This window comes from Saccharomyces eubayanus, chromosome III, assembly GCF_001298625.1.
Source record: "Saccharomyces eubayanus strain FM1318 chromosome III, whole genome shotgun sequence".
Taxonomy (NCBI): domain Eukaryota; kingdom Fungi; phylum Ascomycota; class Saccharomycetes; order Saccharomycetales; family Saccharomycetaceae; genus Saccharomyces; species Saccharomyces eubayanus.
In genome coordinates this window covers 118,217-145,502 of record NC_030978.1, presented here as the reverse complement: position 1 = coordinate 145,502, position 27,286 = coordinate 118,217, and the positions used below count along the sequence as shown (strand labels likewise).

Below are 27,286 nucleotides of genomic sequence, written 5' to 3'. Positions count from 1 at the left end.
TGGATTCCTAAATCCATGAGGAGAATCTCTAGTATAATCTATATACGTAATATTATAACATTAAGAAACAATGGAATCCCAAAGATCATCGTACAGCATTTTGCAGGTCAATAAGACCCGAGTTCTGCACTTCTACCCTTTGGTTACATTCAGATCTTGTATATAGTATATAAGATAAGTTAAATTTGGTTAAGCAAATTGGAAAATAGTTTCAGCAACAAGGGACATTGGGCACCATATTTAGCGACCCTTTCAAAATACCGCACAAGATATTGGAATACCAGAGTGGCTTCATCGCATCCATGGGCAACTAAAATACCCCGGTGTTATCCAGTCGTGATAAATTACTGAAAGCGCCTCTTCCAAAGGAAGCTAGTACTTAAAAAATGTTATCAACAATATAGAATTCTTTTAGCTCTCTTTTCAATTCGTTTATTGTTGATAACTTTCCTTGTACCATTGGGCTCCATATCAATCAGCCAGTGTTCTATATGCCTCTTATATGAGGATAAAAAACAACTGCTTATTCCTAACTATTACTAATTGCTAGAAAGTAAGTTATCAATAGTAATTGGTTACCTTCGTTTTACGGAATACCGCATTTTTTTGAGGCATATCACTAGTTTATCCGCATGTTTGTGGAAATACTTCCTAACCAAACAACTATATAGTAATCGAACTTTTATCCAGTATAACAGTCCTGTTATTTAATGACGAGGACCGTAGAAGGGTAAATTCTGTAGCAGTTTTACCTTAGATTAATGTCTTAATTTATTGTTTGCATGTCATATTATGCAAAAACATCAATACGATATACTTTCCTCGAGCTAGCGTCCCATTCACAAGCCTACACCACATCTACTATCTCTTTGTTTATTTAGCAAGAGCTCGGAACTGGGCGATGACAACCATCTTTATAACCTTATATATACCGTTGATTGAATCGGGAGAATTTTTAATATATCCATAAGTGGCCGTAATTTTGAAAGCTCAGGTAACTTCTTTTGGCAAATCACACCACAGCAAAAGCCATTACATTAAAAGATGCATTTCGGGTAACACATGGCGTGCACATTTCTATTTCCAGTAGGACTCGAATCCTTCTGTCATTGCCAAGAATTAGCGTCCCTTCCCCTGGGACCCTGATTTTCGCACGCGGCTTTTCTATGCGAGTAAGTAAGCAAGGGTTCAGCCGCTGTATTGTATAGAGAATTGGGCCCTGTACGAGCCACAAACGTAGACTACTGACGATAATAAGCAAGGGGTGACAGATAACCCAATAATGTGGCTTTTGTATCACAAATAAAATTTTTTATGCATCCCTAAACAATAGCTACTTAGCTTGACACACAAAACTAGAAAACAAACTATTTCTTCTTATGGATGGCCTGCTCATTTTATCGATCAATTTTTGGTAACCAGTGGTGCCACGGTAAAACCAAGCTGCATTGCTATTTGTTTGCTATAGCTAAGTGTATAAATTGCAGGTAACTATCTGGAAAACGGACAATTGATTTTTGCTAGTATGCGCTATAATAATTATGATAACTCTGGAAATTCTTTTGTAACTAAAGTAGTTAAAAAAACAGACATAAAGAAAATCGTATTAGAAAATAAGGACATTGGCGGCTGGAAACTAAACGGTAAGAGGAAGGCCTATAAGGAACGTGGAAAAGTGTTTGTAAGCTGTTCATTTATTGAAGTATCTCTTTCTCAGATAAACATTGTGGATATTGAAAAAAAATTCCAAAGTGCGGAGCAACTAAGAGGCATAACAAGGGACATGCTTAATGAGAAGGATTGTTCCTCACATGAAATAGCTCCCTCAAAGAATTGTGCAAATACTACCCGCGGCTCTGAAAGAGTTACCTCCAGCGGTGGAATAAAAACTTTTAGAAACAGTCAGGGTCAAGGCCAAGGTGATGATGGGTCTACTACTTCTTCAAAAAGACATACTAAAACCCCCGCAAGCCGCCCAAAAAGAGAAAAAAGACAAACTGTTCTTCCAAACGGTGAGATTAAAGAATGTGCCAGATGTAGAGACACTTGGACTATTCAGTGGCGAAGTGGTCCTGCACATAATAGGGAGCTTTGCAGTCCATGTGGACTCGCGTATGGTAAAAGAATAAAAAAGGAAGAAGACGAGAGAAAGGGGCAAGCAAGGACCAGATGAGAGAAGAAGACGAGAGAAAGGGGCAAGCAAGGACCAGATGAGAGAAGAAGACAAAAATCCCCCTGACGAGACAATTATTCTTAGATTTCAGTGTCACGTTTCAGTTAAATACGTTTCTTTTGGTCTCTGGCATAGACATTTATTTTTTATCTTTTTCTATAATCGTGAAATTATAAAAATTATACCGTTCTTAGTACTTTCTGTTTTGGTAGAGAAGTTCTTTCACTTCGTAGTAATTGACTATCACTACGTAACCAATCTAAAGTAACGAAATTTACTTCTTTTTTGTGCTTATTCGTAGCTCAAGTTTATACGGCTTATATGTTTTAGTGTAACCTCTAACACCAGGCACATCTTGGTTTATTGAGACTGATTTTCACTTTTTGCTGTATTAACTTATAATATTGATTGCTCCTTATTTACAGCCTATGAAGTAAAAAGAAACACGTTTGTTTTGCAGATGTAACCATCTCGCGATACCGAATTTGTTGAAAGAAAGGTAATTACAAATGTGTGCTAAAAGGTACATATTAACTTTTATCAGCTAGTGCCTGAACGCATATTCAATGATTATGCAATTTTCCATTGGTGCGGGTAAGCCCACTGATGAAAAATTGCACAATAGGTCCCTAATTCACTTTTTTTTAGAAAAAGTCATAAACTCTCCACCTATTGCACCTTTTAGAATGAAACTTCTCGAGGAGTAAGTAAGCAGAAACTCACAAGGCCAATACTTGCTAGTTATGGTGACCGTCAATGGGAAGATTATTCCCTTAACTCATACCATTTTCGCATTTTCGGCATTTTTTGCTGCTTTGGTCACTGGTTATTCACTTCATTTTCATAAGATTGTTACTAATGCACATTATACGTATCCAGATGAGTGGTTTCCAAGTGTATCAGCCACTATCGGTGACCGTTATCCGGAGCGTTCTATTTTCCAGATTTTAATAGCCCTGACTTCTTTTCCAAGATTTTTATTGTTGCTGGGTCACTACTACCTAAACAAATCCAAGATATGCTTACTTGTCGGAGTACTCCGGACTGTTTCTTGCGGTGGTTGGGTATACATTACAAGCACAGACGACCATGACATCCATGATATATTTATGATTGCATACATTCTTTTAACTTTGCCATGGGATATCATGATTACTCGTTATTCAGGTCCCTTAACTTCAAAAAACAAAGGGCTAACAGCCACGATCTTCTTTGGAACATTATTCCCAATGGTTTACTGGTATATCCAGCATTCAGTTCAGCAGAGGGCTGGTGCTTATTCCATTTATGCGTATTTTGAATGGTCCTTGATTATTTTGGATATAGCCTTTGACGCGTTTGCTTATGCAGATTTCAAGAAGATAGATATAGTTCTCGGCTTTAATGAAAAGCCCGGTAATACGAGCTTTTTTCAGATCAAGGATTCCGACGCTATTGTTTGTGACGAAAAGAAAACTACAAATTTGAGGAAAAACCAAACTGAAAAGAAAGCTGCAAAGAAAGAAGCTGTTAGCTTTAATGCCACTGATTCGTATTTCAAATTTGATTCCTTCTTTTATCTGTTGACAAATTTTTTTAATGGGTTTCTTTTCTGGTCGAATACTACCTCGTTATTTTGTAGTATTTGGCATTTCCCGCTTTGGTATATGGGAATTTCTGGTTATGAAACTTCAATGTTCTGTCTTCTGGGGCCTATTGTACTTTATCTACCATTAGTCTCTGAAGTCTTTACCCAATATGGTGTGCTTTTAGGAGGTATTATTGCCATTGGCGCCTATATTGTTGAAATGCCAGAATTAAGGCTGATTACTCTAGCTATCGGAACTTCTATCACCGTTTCTACGTTTGTGCAAAACTTAAGATATATTATGAGTGCCGAAATTAGCGCTTCTTTTGCTGTCACTTGGTCACTAGGTCTTGTTGCATCGATGATCTTTAAAATGGGGTTCTATACCAATAATCCAACATGGGTTATCTTAAATGAGCATAATGGTGGCTATAACAAAACAGCTCTTGTTTTTACTGTGTTGTTTGGCATGTTATCACCTTATGTTAATTCAATCAATTTCCGAGGGAAAATAATTGCTCAAGCAAAATCAGTTTCGTGCATAGGCAAACTATTTTTAGCGATTGGTTTTGGATCATTGTTGTTTGGTATTCATCAATTGTTAACAGATTCTTCTACCACTATATATTGGGCTTGGGAAGGTTATCATGAAAAGTCACATGGTCCATTGCCATGGCCATGGAGTGCGTTGACGTGTACAGTCATGTTGTTTGCTGCGGTAACTTCGGGGAAATTTATGGGCAAGCCATTAGTTCCATGTTTACTGCTAGTTATTTCCACTGCTGTGCTGTCTATTAAGAGTATTACAGAATGGCCCAAGTATGTTGCTGGGGGGTTATTGTACGCCATTGCTATGCTTTGGTTAGTCCCTTCATACTTTTCCGTACTAGGCCAAGTACAAAGTATATGGGTTTACGTTTTCTCGTTCGCTGTTTATGTTCTTTTTGTCTTAGCTCATGTTTGGGTCGTCGCGTACGCATTTGTTCCATTAGGTTGGTTACTGAGGGAGAAAATTGAAGCTATCCTTGTAGTTTCCTCTACATTCATTATCGTTGGTGTCCTGATCAACAAAAGTTTCAACCTCCAACTAATAAACGTGACCAAGAAATTTTATACTTATATTTCTTTCTTTGCAGTAGTTTTACTAGCATTGACTGCTAGGTTCACCTACGATATTAGACCAACCGGAATTCCTCAACCTTATCATCCTGATTCTCATTTGATCTCTGCTGGTATTTGGACCATCCATTTTGGTCTCGATAATGATATGTGGGCATCTGAAGATAGAATGATCAACTTGATAGAAGAAATGGAGTTGGATGTTGTAGGATTATTAGAAACAGATACACAAAGAATCATCATGGGTAACAGGGATCTCACCAGTAAACTAGCCCATGATCTGAATATGTATGCTGATTTTGGACCGGGTCCAAACAAACACACATGGGGCTGTGTTCTTCTTTCCAAATTTCCTATCATTAATGCTACGCATCATCTATTGCCTTCCCCTGTGGGAGAGCTAGCCCCAGCCATTCATGCCACTCTTCAAACATATAATGACACATTGGTTGATGTCTTTGTTTTTCATAGTGGACAAGAAGAAGATGAAGAAGATAGAAGATTACAAAGTAATTACATGGCTGAACTGATGGGCAACTCGACCCGACCAGCTATCTTATTAAGTTATTTGGTGGTTGACCCGGGAGAAGGTAACTACAATAAACATGTTAGTGAAACCTCTGGCATGCATGACATTGACCCTACTGACGATGATAGGTGGTGTGAATATATCTTGTATAAAGATTTGAGAAGGACAGGCTATGCAAGAGTTGCAAGAGGCACGATCACGGATACTGAACTGCAGGTCGGTAAATTCCAAGTTCTGAATGAGCAGGAATTAGCCGAACGCTCAGATTCCATTTATGAATATGATCATGTTGATGAACCGGAAAATGACGATATGAAATTTCCCGATAGGTTTTTGGGCGAAGGTGAGAGAGGTCACTTTTACCATGTGTTCGACAAGCCACGTTATTATCCCTAAGTAAGTTAAATTTGTTCGGAACGGCTTGAACTCTAACGAGTTCGATGACTAAAGCTTCTCGAACCGACTGTTCACGTTTTTTTACATGTGCATATATATATATATATATATATATATATATATATATATATATATATGATTTTATATATGTTTCTCAGATATCGGTATCTTAATCTTTGCAGAAATGATTAACATTCTAACGGTCTTTCCGTTTACTTTTTGGAAAATTTTTCTTCATTCATTTTATACGACTTTGAATTAAAAATGATACTTAACTATTTATATTAATTGTCGATAGAAAAGTTTTTTAGCTCAATTGTTTTCGAGCTGTCATCCTTCCAAGTCTCTAATAATTCCAAACTTCTTTGCACAAGCTCTTTATTGGGCATTTGTACCTCAACTTTTTGTTCTTCTTTTACGGCTTCATCATCTTCCTTACTGTCATCCGTGTTTTCCTCCTTAGACTGTTCACTAGTTTTTTCTCCTTCAACTAGCGCTTTTATTTTTTCTTCTTGATCTTCTGCATAATCATTCCACTGTTTTAGTTTTTCTTGACATTTCGATATTAGTTCATCTTTTGATCTTCCTTGTAGATCCTTGAAATATAATAGCAAAAGATCATTGTACACAGATGGAATTTCATCTAAATTAAAAAGATGCTTGATGAGCCAATTTTGCTTTTGTTTAGAAAACTTCCAAACTTCAACAACACCAGATTCTGCTGATATAACCTTATTTAAAGAATCGCCATAGTTTTCCTTCACACTTTCCAATTCTAAAACAGAGTGTGGGAATTTTGTTTCTGACTTAGTTTTGAAGAACTCTATTAAGTAACGTAGCTGGTCTTTAAGAATTTTACTCTTTTTTGAGTTCTTTTCTTCTCTTGATAATTTTTCCTTCTTTTTCGAACCTGGTTTGGACACACGTTTCTCCTTTTTGGTAGGTAATTTATTTTCGCCATTAATGATTCGTCTTTTCTCCTTCTTTGTTAAGTTACCGGTAGATAAATGTGTGGTAATATTTAACGGATCATCATCTACTATATTAGATTGATTTTGCTCGTTGACTTCATTTTGGTTTTCTGTACTCTTTTGCTTTAGAGCAATTCTCTTCCAAGCAGGAATATGACTTTCAGACATTTTGGTCTTATAGGGTTGTGCTTTTTCTGTCACGATCGTGATAAAAGTATAGTATGCTACATTATTCTGTATGTTGAAATTTTAGCTCATCTCTTTTGGTTCCTTTTTCTCGCCTGAAAATTTTCCAATTTTTACCTGCAGAAAAAAAATCGATGCCTTTAAAAAACATACTTGATAAGAAGTGGAGAGGTCATCGAATGTGTTTATACTTGCTATAGTTAAACGCTGTATCTCTAATAGATACGTATCTTGGCGTCGAGGAAAACATTTGGTAATGTTCGCTTGTCGATTTAAACTACGGTATACTCAAAATAGTGGAAACCTTGCATCATTTGAGTATGATTGTCGCGTTCAATGATCATCTGACTTGTTGACATACTCTGTATTCCTTGAGGGAAAACTTCTGCTCACTTTGTTAGTGGTTGCAGTACCAAACAAAAGGGCTTTGAAAAGTTTTGAGCCAAAGTTGAGCTGATATATTACTCGGTCTTTTAATGGGCTTGAATACCAACTGTTGGGCGGTTATGGTGTCAGAAACTACTAAGTGAAATCAATGCCAGTGTTACTAACATCACCGATATATTTAATTATGGCCTGCCTGCTATTGTCAATAGCTAGAGTTAAGGTTGCAATTTTATACGTCTTAGTGTTTCCCCTCTTGAGAAATCCACTAATTACCGCCTATTTAAAACATATCGATGTTGTTTACGACACACTGGTGGGTACAGAGACAACACAACCAAAGGCACCGTGGCAAACATCCGTCTAAAATTCACCTGAGGCAGCGGTAGCACCAAATTTAGACCTCATAGGTGCCTAGAGAAGTTGCAAAGCCGACTGCTGCTTCTAATTGAAGAGACACCAAATAATTGGATCATGCTAGTGGCTGTCAGTCAGCTAGAGTACGACAAGGGTGGTACCAGATTTGCTTTTTTGGACATATGGAAAGGATGACTGCTTGAGAACCTAATCAAGCATTGATCTCACCCACACATTGTATCTCACAATACCTCAATTATAGGAAAAGTACAATACTACCAACACTCGACCAAAAAAAATGGAAGTAGATTAACTATGAAACACATGACACATGAGAGATAAAAAATATTAGTTGAGACATTTTTAAAATAAAGCGTTTGAAGTGTATCAAGAAATGAACAATAGTTTAAATCCGAGATTTTGCAATTCCACTCCTGAGTCGCATACCAAGTCTTATATAGAATATGTTGGATGGATAATACTTCATGAGTCAAGCCGATAAATTGATTAAGAAACTAGTGACTCCCGTGAGATTATCAAGATTGTTTAATCAGTACTCACTTGTTTGAACATAATTGTTCGACATAATAATAATTACTAGCGCAAGTGGTTTAGTGGTAAAATCCAACGTTGCCATCGTTGGGCCCCCGGTTCGATTCCGGGCTTGCGCATTTATTTTTTTCAATTCTCCAGGCATATTTTTATACTGGGCGACGGATTCTAAATGTACATTTTATCTTTTGGTGAAAAAAAAGTTGAAAAAAAAACTACTTAAGAGCTCAAGAAAAATGTTTTCTGTCTTTAATTTTATATTTGTTTTCTTTAGAACACAAAAAAGTAAGCTTCATGCCCTCTTTGTACAGCGGTATCACTCTAAAGTTATTTAATATAATTTGGTTGGATGTGATATCCAGCACTATTTTAGTTGGAGGAGCAGAGATTGAAAGCCTAGCTTTTACACCAGTTTGAGTCGGTCCCTTCGTAATTTTTTCAGTCGGGGTTGATATAGAAGTGTGTGAACAATTTACTAAAAAAAAACTCTTCTTATCACTTGTTTATCCGTATACTTGTTTTTCTTGCTTTCTTTATATTTTTGCTGTAAAATTGTTTAGGCTTTTTGTTTTTATTGCAAGCGAGCTTCTCTCAATCAAGTAATGTGTTGCAGTTGAGAGCAGTTGAATGCCGGTACGAAACCAAGCTGGAGCAAAGAAGATGAGAAATATTATTATTTCGGATTTCGATGAAACAATTACAAGATATGATACAATCGGTATCATTGCAAAATTGCCGTACCTAATAAACCCCGAGTTGAAACCTGAGTGGTCTCATTTTACCAAAACTTATATGGATGGATTCCGTAAATACAAATATAATGGAACGAGATCACTACCATTGCTATCTTCAAACGCGTCCTTAACATTATCACATTCAAATTTCGACTGTGTATTCAAAGATGAATTGGAATTTCAAAAATATAACAGAACTATTGAGTTAAATAGTGTAAACGAGATTTCAAAACAACAACTTTTCAAGTCAATTACTTTGGAACAAATGAAACAATTTGCCAAAGAGCAAAATCGTGAGAATTGCCTATTGAGAGGCGGTTTCAACCAATTTTGTTCCTCCGTTATTAAAAATTTTCAAGATGATTTTTACATTTTATCAATCAATTGGTCAAGAGAATTCATATGTGAAATCATTGGTAACAAAGAGGTCAATCCTGATCATGTTCTTTGTAACGATTTGAAAGTGTCTACAGAAAAAAGACCTCCTACTTACACTGGTGAATTTGACTGTGGATTATTGACAGGCTCTGATAAGATCAAATCACTAAATGAAATACTAGGTATGACCGAGACGCACAACAATGGCAATGAGACTCGCTGCTACTGGTATATAGGGGATAGTGAAACGGACTTGTTATCTGTATTACACCCATCTATAAACGGTGTATTGTTGATGGACCCCGTAGAAAACCCCTCCAAGTTCTTGAGGATTACTGAGCAAATCATCGGTGTGCCAAGTGACAAAATCACAAGATTTCAAACTGATAACGCTTTGGGCTGGTTAAAGTTCTGTGAAAAGGAAAATGGGATGTTTGCCTACCTCGTGAAATCTTGGGATTCGTTAAAAGATTTGATCGCGCAGACATCGAATAGTACGTGTTAATGAAGCTTCAACAACATATACTTAGATATATATATATACGCACATATCCAGAGATTTGGACGCCAATAATATGAACCTTATGCAACATAAAAGCAGAGGTATATTGTTATGTTACTTACTGTACTTTTTTTGTGTTAAATCGGCTTCGGCCAAAAGTACTTTGAAACGTTTAAATACATGGATCTAGTATTTCTAAGGGTTCAGCAAACGGTCTGTACGACTCAAAATAACAAGCGAAGAAACGGTGATGACAAGGACTTAATAAGCCGCTAATGTTGCTAAACGGAAAAAGCTTTATTTTCTTACCCAATCCTGACACATCTTCTAGTACATTTATAAAGAATGTCTTGAAGGATAAAGGTGCCACTATCATATTAAATGTTGAAGATTGCTGTCAATCAAACGCAAATAATGTGACTGTTTTGGTTGATGATTCCTTTGTTGATTCCAACATGAACCTGATACAAAGGGACATTTTTCAAAGAGAGGCAAACTCAAATGATATTAATAACCTATTTAATAAGATCGAAGAATTAAAAATCCAATGTGTTAAGGTTAGTTGTGTTACGAAATGGGTTCAGAATGAAAAGTTTACAATTGAAAACAGTGAGTTGGTTAATTTGACTCCTCCTATCATAACCATTTCAGATGATACTAATAACGGGCAAAGTTCTAGTGAGGCAGATACTGAGATTCCAACTGACGTGGAGGACAATGAGGATGATGGAGGCGAAAAAAATGTCGTGGGAGAGTTTTCACAGCAGCCTATTGGAAACGCCTTGCAATTGGATAGTGGCACAAAATTACTCGTAAATGACAAACCCAAATATAAAAATAATGAGTTGGTCATTGAAGCTTTGAAAAGACTGACTAAAAAATATGAGATCAAAGGTGAAAGATTTCGTGCAAGAGGTTACAGACTCGCTAAACAATCAGTCGAAAATTGCGATTTTGACATTAGTTCCGGTGCAGAAGCACATACCAAATTAAGGAATATTGGGCCTAGCATTGCAAGGAAAATACAAGTCATATTGGATACAGGTGCCTTACCAGGTTTGAATGATTCAATGGGGTTGGAAGATAAACTAAATTACTTCAAGAATTGTTACGGTGTTGGCCCAGAGATTGCCAAACGTTGGAATCTGTTAAGTTATGAAAGTTTTTGTATTGCAAGTAAGAAGGACCCAGATGATTTTATATCAGATTGGTCAGTCTTATTTGGTTGGTCATATTATGACGACTGGTTACATAAGATGTCACGGAATGAATGTTTAGCGCATTTGGACGTGGTTCAAAACGCATTGAACGAAATTGACCCTGACTGCCTGGTCGAATTACAAGGAAGCTATAATAGAGGTTACTCTAAATGCGGTGATATCGATCTTTTATTTTTCAAACCATTTTGTGATGACACCGCCGAATTGGCAGGTATCATGGAATCACTTTGTATCAAGCTTTACAAAGACGGTTATATTCACTGTTTCTTACAGTTAACACCAAGCCTAGAAAGTTTATTTGCTGAGAAGATCATAGAGAGATTTCAAACAGCTAAGATAAACGGATATAAAAAAAGAAAAAAGTGGTATTCTTCAGAGATAATTAAGAAATTTTTTATGGGAGTCAAATTATCCTCAAAAAAATTGGGAGAGCTGAAAGAAGCAGACACTGACGAAGGTACGTTTCTTATAAAAGAGGAAGAAGAAACTAAATTGAAACCGATTGACCAATATATGTCCTTAAATTCTAAGGATGAGAATTACTGTAGAAGACTAGATTTCTTTTGTTGTAAGTGGGACGAACTTGGAGCAGGGAGGATACACTATACAGGATCCAAAGAATATAATAGATGGATAAGAATACTAGCAGCACAAAAGGGCTTCAAGTTAACACAACACGGGTTATTTCGGGATAGCGTCTTGCTTGAAAGTTTTAACGAATACAAAATTTTTGAACTATTAGATTTGAAATATGTCGAACCTAAGGATAGGAACGACATAGAATGGGAGAAAAAAGTGGTAAAATGAAGTGGAAAAGTGGAGGAAATTTCTAATAAAAATCTTAATAATCATTAAAAGATAAATAATAGTCTATATATACGTAAGTAAATAAAAGATATTCAAAAAAATAAAATAAACTATCATTTTTAGCGTGAAGTGAGGAAAGAGAAAAGAAAAAAATTAATTATCTATCGATTTTAATTCAATTCAATTTATTTCTTTTCAGATAAGAAAGCAACACCTGGCAATTCCTTACCTTCCAATAATTCCAAAGAAGCACCACCACCGGTAGAGACATGGGAGATCTTGTCGGTGACACCGTACTTCTTAGCGACGGTAGCGGTATCACCACCACCAATGATGACAGTGTTACCAGAAGTGGAACTCTTGACGACTTCGTCCAACAAGGACTTGGTACCAGCGGCGAACTTTTCGAATTCGAAAACACCTGGTGGACCGTTCCAGACAATGGTCTTAGCCTTTGCGACAGTGGCAGCGAATAATTTTCTAGATTCTGGACCACTGTCTAACCCTTGCCAGCCAGCTGGAATACCTTCCTTGTCAGAGACAATCTTGGTGTTGGCATCAGCAGAGAAAGCATCAGCAATGACGAAATCGACTGGTAAGACGACTTCGACACCCTTGGCCTTGGCCTTTTCCATCAACTTTGGAACGATTTCAGCACCGGCCTTGTCGAAGATAGAGTCACCGATTTCAGTGTTTTGCAAAACCTTCTTGAAGGTGAAAGCCATACCACCACCAATGATGATGGAGTCGACCTTGTCCAACAAGTTGTCAATCAATTGAATCTTGTCAGCAACCTTGGCACCACCTAAGATGGCCAAGAATGGTCTGGTTGGGTTTTCCAAAGCCTTACCGAAGTACTTCAATTCCTTTTCTAATAAGAAACCGGCAGCACGTTGTGGCAAGTCGAAACCGACCATAGAAGAGTGAGCTCTGTGGGCGGTACCGAAGGCATCGTTAATGTAAACATCAGCCAAAGAGCTCAATTCGTGTCTGAACTTTTGGACGTCTTCCTTGGAAGCCTTGACCTTTTGACCGTCGACCTTTCTGGAACCTTCTTCTTCGATGTGGTAACGCAAGTTTTCCAATAGGATAACAGAGCCTGGAGCGGAAGCCTTGACAGCGGCGTCAACTTCTGGACCGACACAGTCGTTCAAGAAAGTGACGTTCTTACCCAACAAAGTTTGCAATTCCTTGGCAACTGGTTCCAAAGAGTATTTTTCGTTTCTTTCACCGTTTGGTCTACCCAAATGAGAAGCCAAGACGATGTATCTTGGGTTGTGTTCCAAGACGTACTTGATGGTTGGCAAAGCAGCAACGATTCTTTGGTTAGAAGTAATCTTCTTACCGTCTAATGGGACGTTGAAATCAACTCTGATGAAGACACGCTTGTCCTTCAAGTCCAAGTCTTGGACAGACAACTTTGATGATAAAGACATTGTTTTATATTTGTTGCAAAAAGTAGATAATTACTTCCTTGATGATCTGTGAAAAAAAGAACTAAAACAAACAGAGAAAGAAATAAAATACATCTAACAAGTTCAAAAAACTATCTAGAGAAACAGGTCAATTATATACTTCTTTAGGATTCACCAATTCCTTCAAGTTTATATATATGTAAATCTAAGTTTCCACAAACCTTTACTAGCCCAACCCCTTGGTTAGAAGAAAAGAGACTGTGTGAGAACAAGTTGCTGTTGTCACACGATTCGAACAATTGTGTGAGAGAGAGTGTAAGAGTGTGATTGAACGAAACTTTGCTCTGGAGAGTGCGGTAGGCATCATAGCATGCGGTAGTAAACTGATTTCCACCATTCCAGAACCTTCGATTCTTTGTTTCAAGCCTGAAGGCCGCTGCTAGAACCTTGTTGTGTGACGAAAATGGAAGCCGACACAGACTGGAAGACAGGAAGTCGAGCGTGTCTGGGTGTTCTCTTCAAAAAAACTCGTCAGATGTGATGGCTCGGTGTCACTTACGACGGTAATCATTTTTTATTAAACTTGTCCACGTGATTTTGCGGGTAACACAACTTTTGAAAAGAAAAACCCGTTCTATTTTTTTATCTTGATAATTGTATGAGGGTGAGCCAAAATAAAGGATTCGCGCCCAAATGGATATTAAAATACCAAGAATTATCTAGCGATAGTTCCCTACTTTTTCTTGTGTTACAGAATTTTTTTTGCATGTATCCCTATATGTGTCTATATGTATATCTGTGTATCTTGAATTGAAGCTAAAAAATCAAAATATAGAAAAGGATCGAAGAGAGAAAAACAGTATTGCTGTACAAAAACTTGCACGTGAAATAGATACGACTCAAAAAAGTTTCACCATGAAAAGTTATCGACATTATATCTATTATACTGTGATATCGCTTCTGTTATTGTGCAGCTCCGTTTCATTCGCAAAACAGGGAGAGACTCCGTTCTTCAAAGACGCTATACCAGAAAGATCGCGCCCCTCTGCACCAGATAAGGGCAATGATACGTGCCCGCCATGTTTCAATTGTATGTTGCCAATTTTCCAGTGTAAACAGTTTTCTGAATGTGATTCATACACCGGCAGATGTGAATGTATAGAAGGGTTTGCAGGTGATGACTGTTCTCTGCCTCTGTGTGGTGGTCTCTCACCGGATGAGAGCGGTAATAAGGATCGTCCTGTAAGAGCGCAGAATGATACCTGTCATTGTGACGATGGATGGGGTGGAATCAATTGTGACGTTTGCCAAGACGATTTTGTTTGTGATGCATTCATGCCCGATTCCAGTATCAAGGGGACTTGTTATAAGAACGGTATGATCATAAACAAAGTCTTTTCAGGATGTGATGTGACCAATGAGAAAATTCTACAAATTTTAAACGGCAAAATTCCACAAATTACATTTGCTTGTGATAAACCCAATCAGGAGTGTAATTTCCAGTTTTGGATAGACCAATTAGAAAGTTTTTACTGTGGATTGAACGATTGTGCTTTTGAGTACGACTTAGACCATAATACCTCTCATTATAAATGTAGCGAGGTTCAATGTAAATGTGTTCCCGATACAATGTTGTGTGGTGCTAAGGGGTCTATTGATATCTCAGAGTTTCTAACGGAGACTATAAGAGGCCCTGGGGATTTCAGCTGTGATTTAGAAACAAGGCAGTGTAAATTCAGCGAGCCTTCCATGAATGATTTGATCTTAACTATTTTTGGTGACCCTTACATCACTCTGAAATGTGAGTCTGGTGAATGTGTTCATTACAGTGAAATTCCAGGTTATAAGTCTCCTTCGAAGGACCCAGCAGTGTCATGGCAGGGAAGATTGGTACTGGCTTTGACTGCTGTGATGGTTTTGGCACTCTTTACGTTTGCCACTTTTTACATCTCCAAATCGCCATTATTTAGAAATGGAGCGGGATCATCAAAATCCCCCATTCGTTTGCCAGACGAGGATGCAATGAATAATTTTTTGCAAAATGAAGATGATACATTGGCAACATTAAGTTTTGAAAACATCACATACAGTGTACCCTCGATAAATTCCAATGGCTTTGAAGAAACAGTACTGAATGAAATCAGTGGTATCGTTAAACCGGGCCAAATTTTGGCTATTATGGGTGGTTCCGGTGCAGGTAAGACAACTTTGTTAGATATTCTAGCAATGAAAAGGAAGACGGGCCATGTCTCCGGTAGCATTAAAGTTAACGGTACTAGTATGGACCGTAAAGCCTTCTCTAAGATAACCGGATTCGTGGACCAAGACGACTTCTTATTACCTACACTAACTGTCTATGAAACTGTCCTGAATAGTGCATTACTGAGATTGCCCAAAGTGTTATCCTTTGAAGCCAAGAAGGCGCGCGTTTATAAAGTGTTGGAAGAGCTCAGAATCATTGATATCAAAGACCGTATTATCGGGAACGAATTTGATCGTGGTATCAGTGGAGGTGAGAAACGTCGTGTTTCCATTGCATGTGAACTGGTGACGTCTCCATTGGTATTATTTTTGGATGAACCCACGTCTGGGTTAGATGCGAGTAACGCTAATAATGTTATTGAATGCCTAGTGAGACTATCCAGCGACTATAACAGAACTTTGGTATTATCCATTCATCAGCCAAGATCAAACATATTTTATTTATTTGACAAATTGGTTTTATTAAGTAAAGGTGAAATGGTATACTCAGGAAACTCTAAGAAAGTCTCGGAATTTTTGAGAAATGAAGGATACGCTTGTCCTGATAATTACAACATCGCAGATTATTTGATCGATATTACTTTTGAAACCACTCCCCAGGGGAAGAGAAGAAGAATACGAAATATCTCGGATTTAGAAGCCGGCGCCAATGTTAACGATAATGATAACGATAATGATAACATCATTCATCAAGCAACGTTCACTAACAGCGACGGTACCACACAGAGAGAATGGGCTCATCTCGCAGCCCATAGAGACGAAATCAGAACATTGTTGAGAGAGGATGAGGATGAAGAAGGAGCCGACGGAACACGAGGCACCACCGAGATCGATTTGAATACCAAGATATTACACGATAAATATAGAGATAGCGTTTATTTCGCCGAGCTTTCACAAGAGATTGAAGATGTCATGAGTGAAGCGGACGAAAACAGCAACGTTTTGAACGGAGATTTGCCTACGGGTCAAGAATCTGCTAGTTTCTTACAACAGTTATCGATATTAAATTCAAGGAGTTTCAAAAATATGTATAGGAACCCTAAGCTTTTATTGGGGAACTACGTCTTAACGATTCTACTAAGTCTGTTCTTAGGAACGTTATACTACAACGTCTCTAACGATATCAGTGGTTTCCAGAATAGAATGGGGTTATTCTTCTTCATATTGACCTACTTTGGCTTCGTTACATTCACGGGCCTGAGCTCATTTGCTCTGGAGAGAATTATTTTCATCAAGGAAAGATCTAATAATTACTATTCGCCATTTGCATACTACATGAGCAAGATAATGAGTGAAGTGGTGCCCTTACGAGTGGTGCCTCCCATACTGTTATCGTTAATTGTGTATCCGATGACAGGTCTCAACATGAAAGACAATGCCTTTTTCAAGTGTATCGGGATACTTATATTGTTCAACTTGGGCATATCACTGGAGATCTTGACCATCGGAATAATATTCGAAGACTTGAATAATTCCATCATACTAAGTGTACTGGTGCTCTTGGGCTCACTACTATTTAGCGGATTATTTATCAACACCAGTAACATTACCAATGTAGCGTTCAAGTACCTGAAAAACTTCTCCGTGTTTTACTACGCCTACGAATCCCTATTGATCAACGAAGTCAAGACATTAATGTTAAAGGAGAGGAAGTACGGCTTGAACATCGAGGTTCCCGGCGCCACTATCCTGACCACGTTCGGATTTGTCGTCCAAAACCTGGTCTTTGACATCAAGATCCTGGCTTTGTTCAATGTCGTGTTTCTAATAACGGGGTATTTAGCCCTTAAATGGATAGTCGTGGAACAGAAATAGATAAGCATTTGTGTGTAATTTCGTATTTTACATAATACTGTAATAATGATTAGCCCCGCAACTTTACTGCTCTACTCCCGGAGGGTCCACGGGTAAGGGCTCAGTGCCATTGATCCGGACTTCCGCGGACGGGCATGTGGCTGAACTCGAGCCCTATCTTATACGTGCGTTTCTGTGCAGCCGCGCGCTAGAAAAACCGGAGAGGCCCTTGAGGCGTGACTGCAAAAAAAGGGGCGGGGCGGAGCGTCATCTGCAGCGGAAACTGCAGACGGAACTCACCTGCCAACTTTGCGGCTGGGCGGCTAATTGGGTATTGTTGGGGTATTAAAGATTGGAGAAAGACAACAGTACTTGTTGCATTTTCTACTGCTGCGGAGTATTGGAGTTGGGCGGCTAAGACTCTTTTTGCGACTGCAAGCCGCATGTATATAAAGCCGCTGTAGAGGAACATATTTCCCTGAGTGCTTGTTAGATATCTCTCTTTCGTATCTCTCTTGCAGTAAGTAAGTAAGTATACAATACAATACACAACAGCCGTTTGCAAGGAAAAAAAGCAAAACGTCTACAGCTACATATATATAACGAAACATCCACAAAATAGTCATATACAATAAACAGTATGTCGGACAAGGAACAAATGAGCGGAAACACCGATTTGGAAAATGCTCCAACCGGGTTCTACAGCTCTCACGAAGAAGGTGCTCCTGGCGGCGTGGAGGATGAACGTCCATCTCACGATTCATTGGGCAAGATTTACACAGGGGGTGACGACAACGAATATATCTATATTGGGCGCCAAAAGTTTTTGAAGACTGACCTGTATGAAGCCTTTGGTGGTACTTTGAACCCTGGTTTGGCTCCTCCTTCAGTTCATAAATTTGCCAATCCTGCTCCCTTGGGTCTTTCTGCGTTCGCTTTGACTACTTTTGTGCTATCAATGTTCAACGCGAGAGCTCAAGGCATCACTGTCCCCAACGTTGTCGTTGGTCTTGCCATGTTTTACGGTGGTCTAGTGCAACTTATTGCTGGTATTTGGGAAATCGCCTTGGAGAACACTTTTGGTGGTACCGCGCTATGTTCCTTTGGCGGGTTCTGGTTAAGTTTTGCTGCTATTTACATCCCTTGGTTCGGTATCCTGGACGCTTATAAAGATAGTGCTGATGACTTGAATAATGCATTAGGATTTTATTTACTGGGATGGTGTATTTTCACTTTCGGTTTGGCTGTCTGTACTATGAAATCCACTATCATGTTCTTTGCGTTGTTCTTCTTATTGGCGGTTACCTTTTTGTTGCTGTCTATTGGTCACTTTGTCGGTAAAGTCGGTGTAACAAGGGCCGGTGGTGTACTTGGAGTTATCGTCGCCTTCATCGCTTGGTATAATGCATATGCAGGTGTGGCTACAAAGCAGAACTCATATGTACTAGCTCGCCCAATTCCATTGCCATCCACTGAAAGAGTGATATTCTAAAAGAATGACCTAATGACAAAAACCCAAAAAAAAATAAAGACTAGTTTTTACGATCTTTTAATTATGATAATCATTTTATGACCTTATATAACTACATCAACTAATCGTGTTCTTCTATATTCAAATAGAATTATTTATTACATTTTTTTGATTTACAGTTGCTGCGCCTATTTCTTTTCTCATGAAAGCTCAGAAACTAAACATAAAAACAAGATGTAAATATACCATAGACGTCATTATATATTTTCATCAAAACACAGAGAAAATTGTGCCAATTCAGAGCCATGTTGTAGACGCATCTACGCTTGAGAAACTTTTGACCACATAGCCATGTCCTGCCTGTTGTTTTTCACCCAAGCTTATTGGGGCTCTCCTGGCACGAATTTAAATTAGTAGATAACATTGAATGTACCATATAATTAAGACCAAGAAAACAAGACTTCTATTAATCTTCAACGACACGCTCCTTCCCCTTCTTCTTCTTCTTATTCATTTATTGTGACAAACATGAAACGTCTCTTTAACGGTTATCTAATTTTTTCTTTTTTTTGTTGGTTGGCACAGCAGGGGTTGTTTAAATGCGCGGATTTTTAACGACTGTGAAAATCCGAAATACAAGAGAGAGAAAGTGACAAATTGAAATAAGAAGAAGAAAAGAAAACAGTTTGATTTGCACAATTACACAAGCTTCAACTACAACAAGACAAGACAAACGATCGAGAAAAAATGAGTTGGGAAGGTTTCAAAAAGGCCATTAACAGGGCTGGCCACAGTGTGATCATTAAGAACGTTGATAAGACCATTGATAAAGAGTATGATATGGAAGAACGTCGTTATAAGGTGCTTCAAAGGGCCGGCGAATCGTTACAAAAGGAAGCAAAGGGCTTCTTGGACTCTTTAAGAGCTGTGACAGCATCACAGACTACTATCGCTGAAGTCATCTCTAACCTTTACGATGATTCAAAGTATGTTGCTGGTGGTGGCTATAACGTTGGTAACTACTATTTGCAATGTGTTCAAGACTTTGACAGTGAAACGGTGAAGCAGCTAGACGGACCCTTAAGAGAGACTGTGCTGGACCCAATAACAAAGTTCTCAACATACTTCAAAGAAATTGAGGAGGCTATAAAAAAGAGAGATCATAAGAAGCAAGATTTTGATGCTGCGAAGGCAAAGGTTCGTAGATTAGTAGACAAGCCTGCTAAAGATGCTTCCAAGTTACCAAGAGCTGAGAAGGAATTGAGTTTAGCCAAAGACATTTATGAAAATCTAAATAATCAATTGAAGACCGAACTACCACAATTAGTTTCATTGAGGGTACCTTATTTCGACCCAAGTTTTGAAGCTTTAATTAAGATTCAATTAAGGTTTTGCACCGACGGTTACACTCGTTTGGCACAAATTCAACAATATCTAGATCAACAGTCAAGAGACGATTATGCTAATGGGTTATTAGACACTAAGATTGAGCAACTATTGGGGCAAATGACAAGCTTAGACATTTGTGCTCTTGGAATAAAATGAATTTGCGCTATCCGTTTATCTTATTTACCTCTTTTTTCTTTTTGAATAAAAGACATAAATAGCTTTACATTCAACATTTTCTTTGTCTAGTTAATTAGCGAGTTTTCAAGAATAAAACAAACAGAAGTAACGATCAGGAGCGTATGCTTCCCCCATGCAAGGATAAAAAAAAAGTAGAAGAAATCTAGCAATAAGTTACAAAAATCATTATCTATTTTTTTTAATTTTTTTATTGTTATGTATTATTTTTTTTTTAAATAAGGTTACAATTCTTTTTTCAATTAGTGGTCTTTACCAAAATTAAGATGCCGTTTCGCAAATCAACCAAAAATAAGAAAATTAAAGGGGAAAAATACAAATGATGAGACCAGAGATCAACATTAAATAAGAGCATCTTTGTGTAATCAATGAAAGGGAAATAGAAAAATGCCAAAAGGACAGAGTAATTTGGAGGGGTAATTATTTCAACGCGTGTCCATTGTGACAGCATTTTATTTCTCTACCCCATTCACTGTTTAGAATTTGTTTCCCGTTGATCCTTCTATACGGAACAGGATCTAACATCGAATATATCACATTCCTACATCTGGCTCTTTTCAAACTTTCAATTGGTTCATAACCACCCTTTTCCTTACGCCCCTTTAGGTAATTCAGATAAAATGGGTCATCCTTTTCAGCAGAGCTCCATAGCTGTCTGCCGGTTCTCATTGCCATATAGATAACACCACATGCCCATATATCCACGGGTCTTGGATCGAATTCCTCTTTGATATATTCTTCCGGGGCAATGTATGGAGACGAACCACAAACACCTCCACTTAAATGGATGTTTTTTTCCCATGCCATCTTGAAACATTCACTGTTACCAAAATCGGTTATTTTCAACATACCATCATGGGTTAATAATAAATTTTCAGGTTTCAAATCCCTGTGGCAAACACCCATTTCGTGCATATAGACAACACCTCTTATCAGTTGCTTGAAAAAACAATCAGCTTCCATGTATTCCAGCTTTCCTGCGGCAATGACCAAAGTAAATAAATCGCCGCCCGCACAGTATTCCATTACTTCACAATACTCCCCCTTAGCATCCTGGAAAAGATCTAATGTGGTGACGATATTTGTGTGATGTAATGACGAGGAGATACAAAACTCAGAGGTTAGTCTCTTAGAGTATTTTTCCACAGATTCGGACGCCTTACGTTTAAATTCTTTTACAGCATAAAGCTTTTCACCTTTATTACCATCTTGTGACGAAACGTTTTTCTTTTGACAGATTCTCACTACACCAAACGCACCTTTACCAAGGACTTCTTGACAACGACCATATTTTTCAGCAAAACATTGTGTATCCTTTTTAATTGGCGTGGTAGCGGGTACATTATTGGATGAAAGGGCCGCCACTTTCCCGCTTGATTCGTTTAAACCTGACTTGTATAAGTTCTTTTCAGAACCATTGAAGGCGCCACTTATGGGTGCGCCTTCTGGGTATTTATCATCCATATCTACGACCTGTTTCATAAAACCTGCAAATAATGTAGGTGGATTCTTGGTAGTGTTTACAGAAGTACTTGGGTCCTTTATTATATCAGGAACGGCAGATTTTGCTTCGCCACGTAGTTTGCTCGCACCAACCATATTTTTGATCATCGTGGATAGCTTTTCTTGTCTTTTGGCATTTTTCAAATAGTGTTCGTGAGTACCATCTTTATGCACGAGAAATCTACCACAGAAAGGTCCACTGGTATTGGTTATTTTATTAACGTTACTATTAATACTTGAAGCAGTTGGCGTAGGTGCAGGCGTATTAACAGCGTTATTACTATGGTGGGAAAATTTGGGGCTCAAGCTCTTGGAGCTAGTATTTATGGCTGATGCGGGTGATAAAGACAAGGCTGATACTGATGACGTTAAAGAGGTGGCAGATGAGGATTTAGAGGTATTGATATCGATTTGATTATTCAACGATGCAGACGAACTGGAGTGGGATGGTGATGTGGATTGGTAACACTCGGGCATATACATTCCAGATTTACTCACAGCAGCAGCATTAGTAGCGTTAGCAGCAGCATTGGCTACTCTAGTGGTAGCAGAAGTTGGGGTATGTAAACCAAACTTGGCTGATTTAGACGCCGATGAAACATTTGTGTTTACATTAGAGGGCGGCTGAGTGTTCGATGAGGGCTTTACTTGCCTGGATGACTTCGAGCCACTTCTAAAAAGTTGCATAACCTTAGAAGATAGTACATGTTTCCTTGGAGTTTGCTGAGGAATAGCAGAACTACTATCATTCATATCAGTCATGTTTTTATGGGAGTAATAAGGGAAGAAAAATAAAATCTAATAATTCTTTTTGTATGGACTAAAATGGTTAATAGTCACAACACTTACTACTAGTATAGTACTAGTGGTAAACTCAAAGGAAGAGCGAGAAAGAGGTTGAAAAACCTAGTGTTAGAAAGCTACCTTGAACTTTCCACTTTTTATTTTGTAACTCAGAGGAACGTTTAAAGAGCCTGGAACAGCTTATTAAACAAAACTTTGATAATCCAAATTATACTTGGACAGTGTCAAAATAAAAAAAACAACAACCCAGCAACAATGACAACAGCACAACAGGTTACAACGAAACCGACAGGAAATCGTCAAAAAATAAAAAAAAAAATAGTAAGTTTAAAACTCTAAGTAAAGGTCTATATCTGGCTTTAATAAACTTTTGCTAAAAAAAAATGGGAGATGACTTTATGTTGGGGATAATATCTTTTGTTCTTGGTATTTTTTTTCCTTCTTCTTTCTTTTAAACCATTTTGAATACCATACTAATTATATAGCAGAAACTAAATGGAATGACCAGAAAGTCAGGCCTGTCAACATTTTAGCACGGGGAGGCCGATGTTGATTTGATGCGATGACGTGTGAGGTGATTTTGCCACCGCCCGGAGAGAAAAAAATTTTCTTTCTCCGGCGGAGAAAGAAGAAAAGAAAAGAAAGAAAAAGTAAGTAAGAAGACGACCCCAGTGAGGGTTGAACTCACGATCTTGCGATTAACAGTCGCACGCCTTAACCAACTTGGCCATGGAGTCTCTTTATTACGGTTATTTTCCTAGAGGATACTACTTGTAAATTCTTATTCTAGCAACAAATGCCTTCACTTTTATGCATCGACTTCATACATACCATGCGAGGAGAGCACTGTAGTTTAGGTGCTACGGTTAATGTTCGTCGACAAATGTATGAGAGTATATGATTGTGAAAGATAATCGTCCTATCCTGACCCTGGTGTCGCGCCGTATTCATGAAGTACGAAAGTCGTAGTATCGCCTATAGCAATATAATATAGGAGGTAGTACTATATTCATGCTATCGTATTTTGCGCCGTTCCATATACTGAGAGGCAAATATTGGTTTCCTCAAATTGGCAAGTGAACTCAAGTACTACCAAGAACGTCATTCAAAATCCTTGGGCCGTCTTCTCTTCGTGTTGTTATGTCTATAGGAAAACCGTGTAGGTAACGATAAATTCCTCGCTAACAGCTCAACAGCCTTTCCCCCTCAAGGCCGAATAGACTTCCATTAATATAGGATAGCACTACAACTTACCAGTTTGAGCCATAGACATGTATAGTTTGTATACAGCTACAACCTGAACTGCAACTGGACCAGCTACATATCATAAAAACGAACAATTAGCATTTTAGATTTGAAGCGTTTCAAAAAGTGGCTTTGCTATGTGACGGCAGTGCAAATCTGTTGGGAAGACTGCCAAAGCTAACTAGAAGCCTTAGCAGGGAGTGGTCCTTGGTTAAGACCATAGAATGACATCAACGATATCATACTAACGTATGACAGGGCATGATCTCTTACAATTATAACGCCGTATTACAATCTTATCTTACCTGTAGGGTGCAAAGCTCAGAGTGAAAGAAGGAGAGCTGGAACAATAAAATGTTTTTCTACCACTCTTGCTCCTGAACAATGCTGTGGCAATGTGTGAGCGTTCAATGTGTACTTTAATGAATGATCGTATAACAAGTCCAAAAATTGACATACTAGTCGATGATGTAGTGTATATACGTCATGCCCAGTCGCCATGTGCAATTGTTTTTTCAACCAAATGCGCAGTGCAGCCGGCTAATATCTCTGTCGCATCGGGGCACTGAAATTGACTGTAGCGAGCACGCCTGTATTACAAGACTTGGCTTGGTAATTCCCAACTGCGATGAGTCCCTTCAGGATCCAATCTATGTAGATATATGCTTGCGGCATTACCAAGCGTAGTTACTATAATGTAAAAAAAAAGGACTTCAAGAGGTTTAGATATATTTTTTCAACGTTAAGTCTGTCATGTCTTATTGTAAACACAGGTAAGAGACCTAGTTCACAGTACAGTCGCCATGCAGTCGGATAACGATATCAAGAGCGATGTCAAACGGGACACATTGAGTGAAACTAGTGCAGTACGCCTTTGATAACGGAGAATATTATTCTTCCAAAAGACGTCTTCAAGTGCCGTTTTTCTTATCTATTATACGAAATGGCTCACTATACCCTGACGATGATTTGTTTAATAATACCTGTGGTTTCCATTTTATTGGCTCTAACCTTTCACTACGATATCGTTTGCGCTATAGCTTTTCTTCTGTATTATAGATATTCCCTGTTTAATTTGTGCAACGGTTCCCTTCACTGAACCAATCTCTAATGAAAGTCTCAAAATAAAACTTTTACTGGAGGTAATAACACGCAAACCAACAGCGAAGGGAAGATAATGGAGGACTATCACATATAACATGAATCAATACTTGTTTGATAATGATGTATGGAATACTCCGTACTATTTTTATTGTGATAAGGATTGTAACGATTTCTTCAGAACCATTATTAAAGGAAAGAATTCCGTTATGCAGGCGGATCCTACTGAAAATATACAGTCGAACTCACCATCAGCTCAAGCTTCGAACAACGCAGTCAGATCCTCTCGTTCTAACAGATGTTGGAAGCATATTATCTTAAAGCAACCACAGTTGAAGAACAGGCCCAACAAGAGTATTGGAGAAAGCAATATCCGGACGCCGATGTGTCTTAGAGTATAAATACAGTTATTTACCCAACATACTAACATACAACAAATGTAGAAAAGACAAGCGATTACCAAGAGCGTCTCAAAAACCTCTAATTAAGAATAGGCTTAAATCATATACAGAGTTAATGTAAGCCAAAACAACCTTCTTGAACTGTTTCTAATCATCAACGGTTTGTGAAAGGAACCTTTTCAGGCTGCTTAGAGATGACTATTTTGGTTTCGACATCGCATTCTACAAGGCAAGAAAGATTCTTCGACTGGCCGATCTGGTTACACGATTCTACGGCTAAGGAAGGTTAATGCTGAAAATATCAGACTCCTGCAAATTATGTTACCAACATACATTACTGGTATATATAGCACCGTACTTAGGACTAGATCCCGATTACCTTATAAGGTTTAGAGAAGACACGAGACAGAAAAAGGACAAGAACGGTCTTGTACTAAGGAGAGCGATACGACGCAGGCCATTCGAACAAGTGAAACTATAATAGACGGTATAATGTCTTTTTGAACCTGACGCGTGCAAATAATATTCTCGAATTCGTGGCCAGAAGCCAGTCAAGCATTTGGGTCCAGGCACAAAAATGCAACCAGGACCAACCGTCTAGGTAGCAATACGAGTTGTGGTTACATTTGTTACAATAACTGCTTTGGCATTGAATAATGTCTTTCAATAGTATCAAGTGTTTTCAACTCCTCAGACGTTTATCGAACCGGAAATATAGTTATTATTTTGAGTTTGGTTTAGCTTTACACTGATATCAAATAGCCTTTTATGCCAACCTAGAAGGAAAATTACTCCTTGTCATTATAAAAAGACCAGTACGCTTCTCTACGTATATTTCTTCTCTAGCTTATAATTTTTATTTTGTCTTCGACACTATCATATACAAGAGCAATTTCCCTCAAGAGTCATTTGACTTTTGATGCTATTTGGTAAAACATAAAATAATTACCTAGATGACCGACATCCCAGCCCAATAATTGTGATAACCTTCTTGCATTAATTGTGTGGTCATAACGGAATAAATCCCTAATTTTAATTGCAAAAAAAGCCCCAGAAATCACGAAAGAAAATAATAACCAATAAATTCTCCTTGAATGATTTTTCGCCATGTCATCTTTCAAGCAATCCGTTTCCGGAGGCTTTTGAGGGTCTTCCTTCTCTCGATTAAGGTTTGGATTAAATCTACAAAAAAAAAAAATTCCCACTTAGCAATGCTAATACCAAACTTAAACTTTGAATATACCCAGAATATCCCGAAAACATGAGGTACTTGCTACCGAGGTACTACAGATCTGGTGTCAATTGAAACTGAACTACAACATAAATGAAGACCAGTATAGATATCTTCTTCCAAACCCAAATAGCCTTAGATGTATAGTATTCACCTTGAGCAGTGCTAGGGGTAGTATCACCCTTTGCTTCTATATCGTTCATTATATTGGCGATGCCCCTTTCGAATTAGAACTGACTAAAAATACGAGTATTGGAAAGCTTCTTGGATCTTATTGTTCATGCAAGTCAACGGTTGCGTGTTGCATTTTTCATCTTTTTCCGAAGAGATAATGATACTAAAAGACCCAGTTAGAGAAAATGTTTGTTTTGAAATAAAGGTGTTTACGCCGCTATTAGTCTAACTGTAATAATACAAACACTGAGACAAAAGCGTCTATAAACAGTTAGATATTAAGCTTTTTTTTCTTTCTTTCTTAACACATGCGCTTATGTATTTCATCTTGTTTAAAGCGCTCCTGTCCTGTAAGTCATCGAGTTGCTCTAGACGCTATTACCGCTTAAGTCTCCAAAATACTTTGTAACCCTTTTCAGAAAGTAA

The 27,286-nt window shown here is 38.1% G+C and overlaps 9 protein-coding genes and 2 non-coding genes across 11 annotated transcripts; 7 read left to right on the top strand and 4 right to left on the bottom strand.

Moving 5' to 3' along the window:
* Positions 1-2,916: 2,916 nt before the first annotated feature.
* Positions 2,917-5,784, top strand: CWH43 (Cwh43p; the record flags this gene model as incomplete). Its single annotated transcript, XM_018363988.1, has 1 exon — positions 2,917-5,784. The coding sequence occupies one exon, from the start codon at positions 2,917-2,919 to the stop codon at positions 5,782-5,784; it is 2,868 nt and encodes a 955-aa protein (XP_018223392.1).
* A 284-nt stretch (positions 5,785-6,068) lies between these two features.
* Positions 6,069-6,923, bottom strand: RBP95 (RNA-binding ribosome assembly factor RBP95; the record flags this gene model as incomplete). Its single annotated transcript, XM_018363987.1, has 1 exon — positions 6,069-6,923. One exon carries the CDS (start codon positions 6,921-6,923, stop codon positions 6,069-6,071), a length of 855 nt encoding a protein of 284 aa, XP_018223391.1.
* Positions 6,924-8,282: 1,359 nt separating this feature from the next.
* DI49_0765 lies at positions 8,283-8,353 on the top strand. Its single transcript has one exon. It is a non-coding gene; the product is annotated as a tRNA-Gly (tRNA).
* A 508-nt stretch (positions 8,354-8,861) lies between these two features.
* Positions 8,862-9,851, top strand: CTO1 (Cto1p; the record flags this gene model as incomplete). Its single annotated transcript, XM_018363986.1, has 1 exon — positions 8,862-9,851. The coding sequence occupies one exon, from the start codon at positions 8,862-8,864 to the stop codon at positions 9,849-9,851; it is 990 nt and encodes a 329-aa protein (XP_018223390.1).
* A 272-nt stretch (positions 9,852-10,123) lies between these two features.
* Positions 10,124-11,875, top strand: POL4 (DNA-directed DNA polymerase IV; the record flags this gene model as incomplete). Its single annotated transcript, XM_018363985.1, has 1 exon — positions 10,124-11,875. The coding sequence occupies one exon, from the start codon at positions 10,124-10,126 to the stop codon at positions 11,873-11,875; it is 1,752 nt and encodes a 583-aa protein (XP_018223389.1).
* Positions 11,876-12,060: 185 nt separating this feature from the next.
* PGK1 (phosphoglycerate kinase) lies at positions 12,061-13,311 on the bottom strand (the record flags this gene model as incomplete). The annotated part of the gene is made up of 1 exon (XM_018363984.1): positions 12,061-13,311. The coding sequence occupies one exon, from the start codon at positions 13,309-13,311 to the stop codon at positions 12,061-12,063; it is 1,251 nt and encodes a 416-aa protein (XP_018223388.1).
* An 894-nt stretch (positions 13,312-14,205) lies between these two features.
* On the top strand, positions 14,206-17,367 carry ADP1 (putative ATP-dependent permease ADP1; the record flags this gene model as incomplete). Its single annotated transcript, XM_018363983.1, has 1 exon — positions 14,206-17,367. One exon carries the CDS (start codon positions 14,206-14,208, stop codon positions 17,365-17,367), a length of 3,162 nt encoding a protein of 1,053 aa, XP_018223387.1.
* Positions 17,368-17,986: 619 nt separating this feature from the next.
* On the top strand, positions 17,987-18,838 carry ADY2 (Ady2p; the record flags this gene model as incomplete). The annotated part of the gene is made up of 1 exon (XM_018363982.1): positions 17,987-18,838. The coding sequence occupies one exon, from the start codon at positions 17,987-17,989 to the stop codon at positions 18,836-18,838; it is 852 nt and encodes a 283-aa protein (XP_018223386.1).
* Positions 18,839-19,564: 726 nt separating this feature from the next.
* On the top strand, positions 19,565-20,362 carry RVS161 (amphiphysin-like protein RVS161; the record flags this gene model as incomplete). The annotated part of the gene is made up of 1 exon (XM_018363981.1): positions 19,565-20,362. One exon carries the CDS (start codon positions 19,565-19,567, stop codon positions 20,360-20,362), a length of 798 nt encoding a protein of 265 aa, XP_018223385.1.
* Positions 20,363-20,821: 459 nt separating this feature from the next.
* On the bottom strand, positions 20,822-22,666 carry SAT4 (serine/threonine protein kinase SAT4; the record flags this gene model as incomplete). The annotated part of the gene is made up of 1 exon (XM_018363980.1): positions 20,822-22,666. One exon carries the CDS (start codon positions 22,664-22,666, stop codon positions 20,822-20,824), a length of 1,845 nt encoding a protein of 614 aa, XP_018223384.1.
* A 705-nt stretch (positions 22,667-23,371) lies between these two features.
* Positions 23,372-23,445, bottom strand: DI49_0757. The gene has a single exon. It is a non-coding gene; the product is annotated as a tRNA-Asn (tRNA).
* Positions 23,446-27,286: the final 3,841 nt, after the last annotated feature.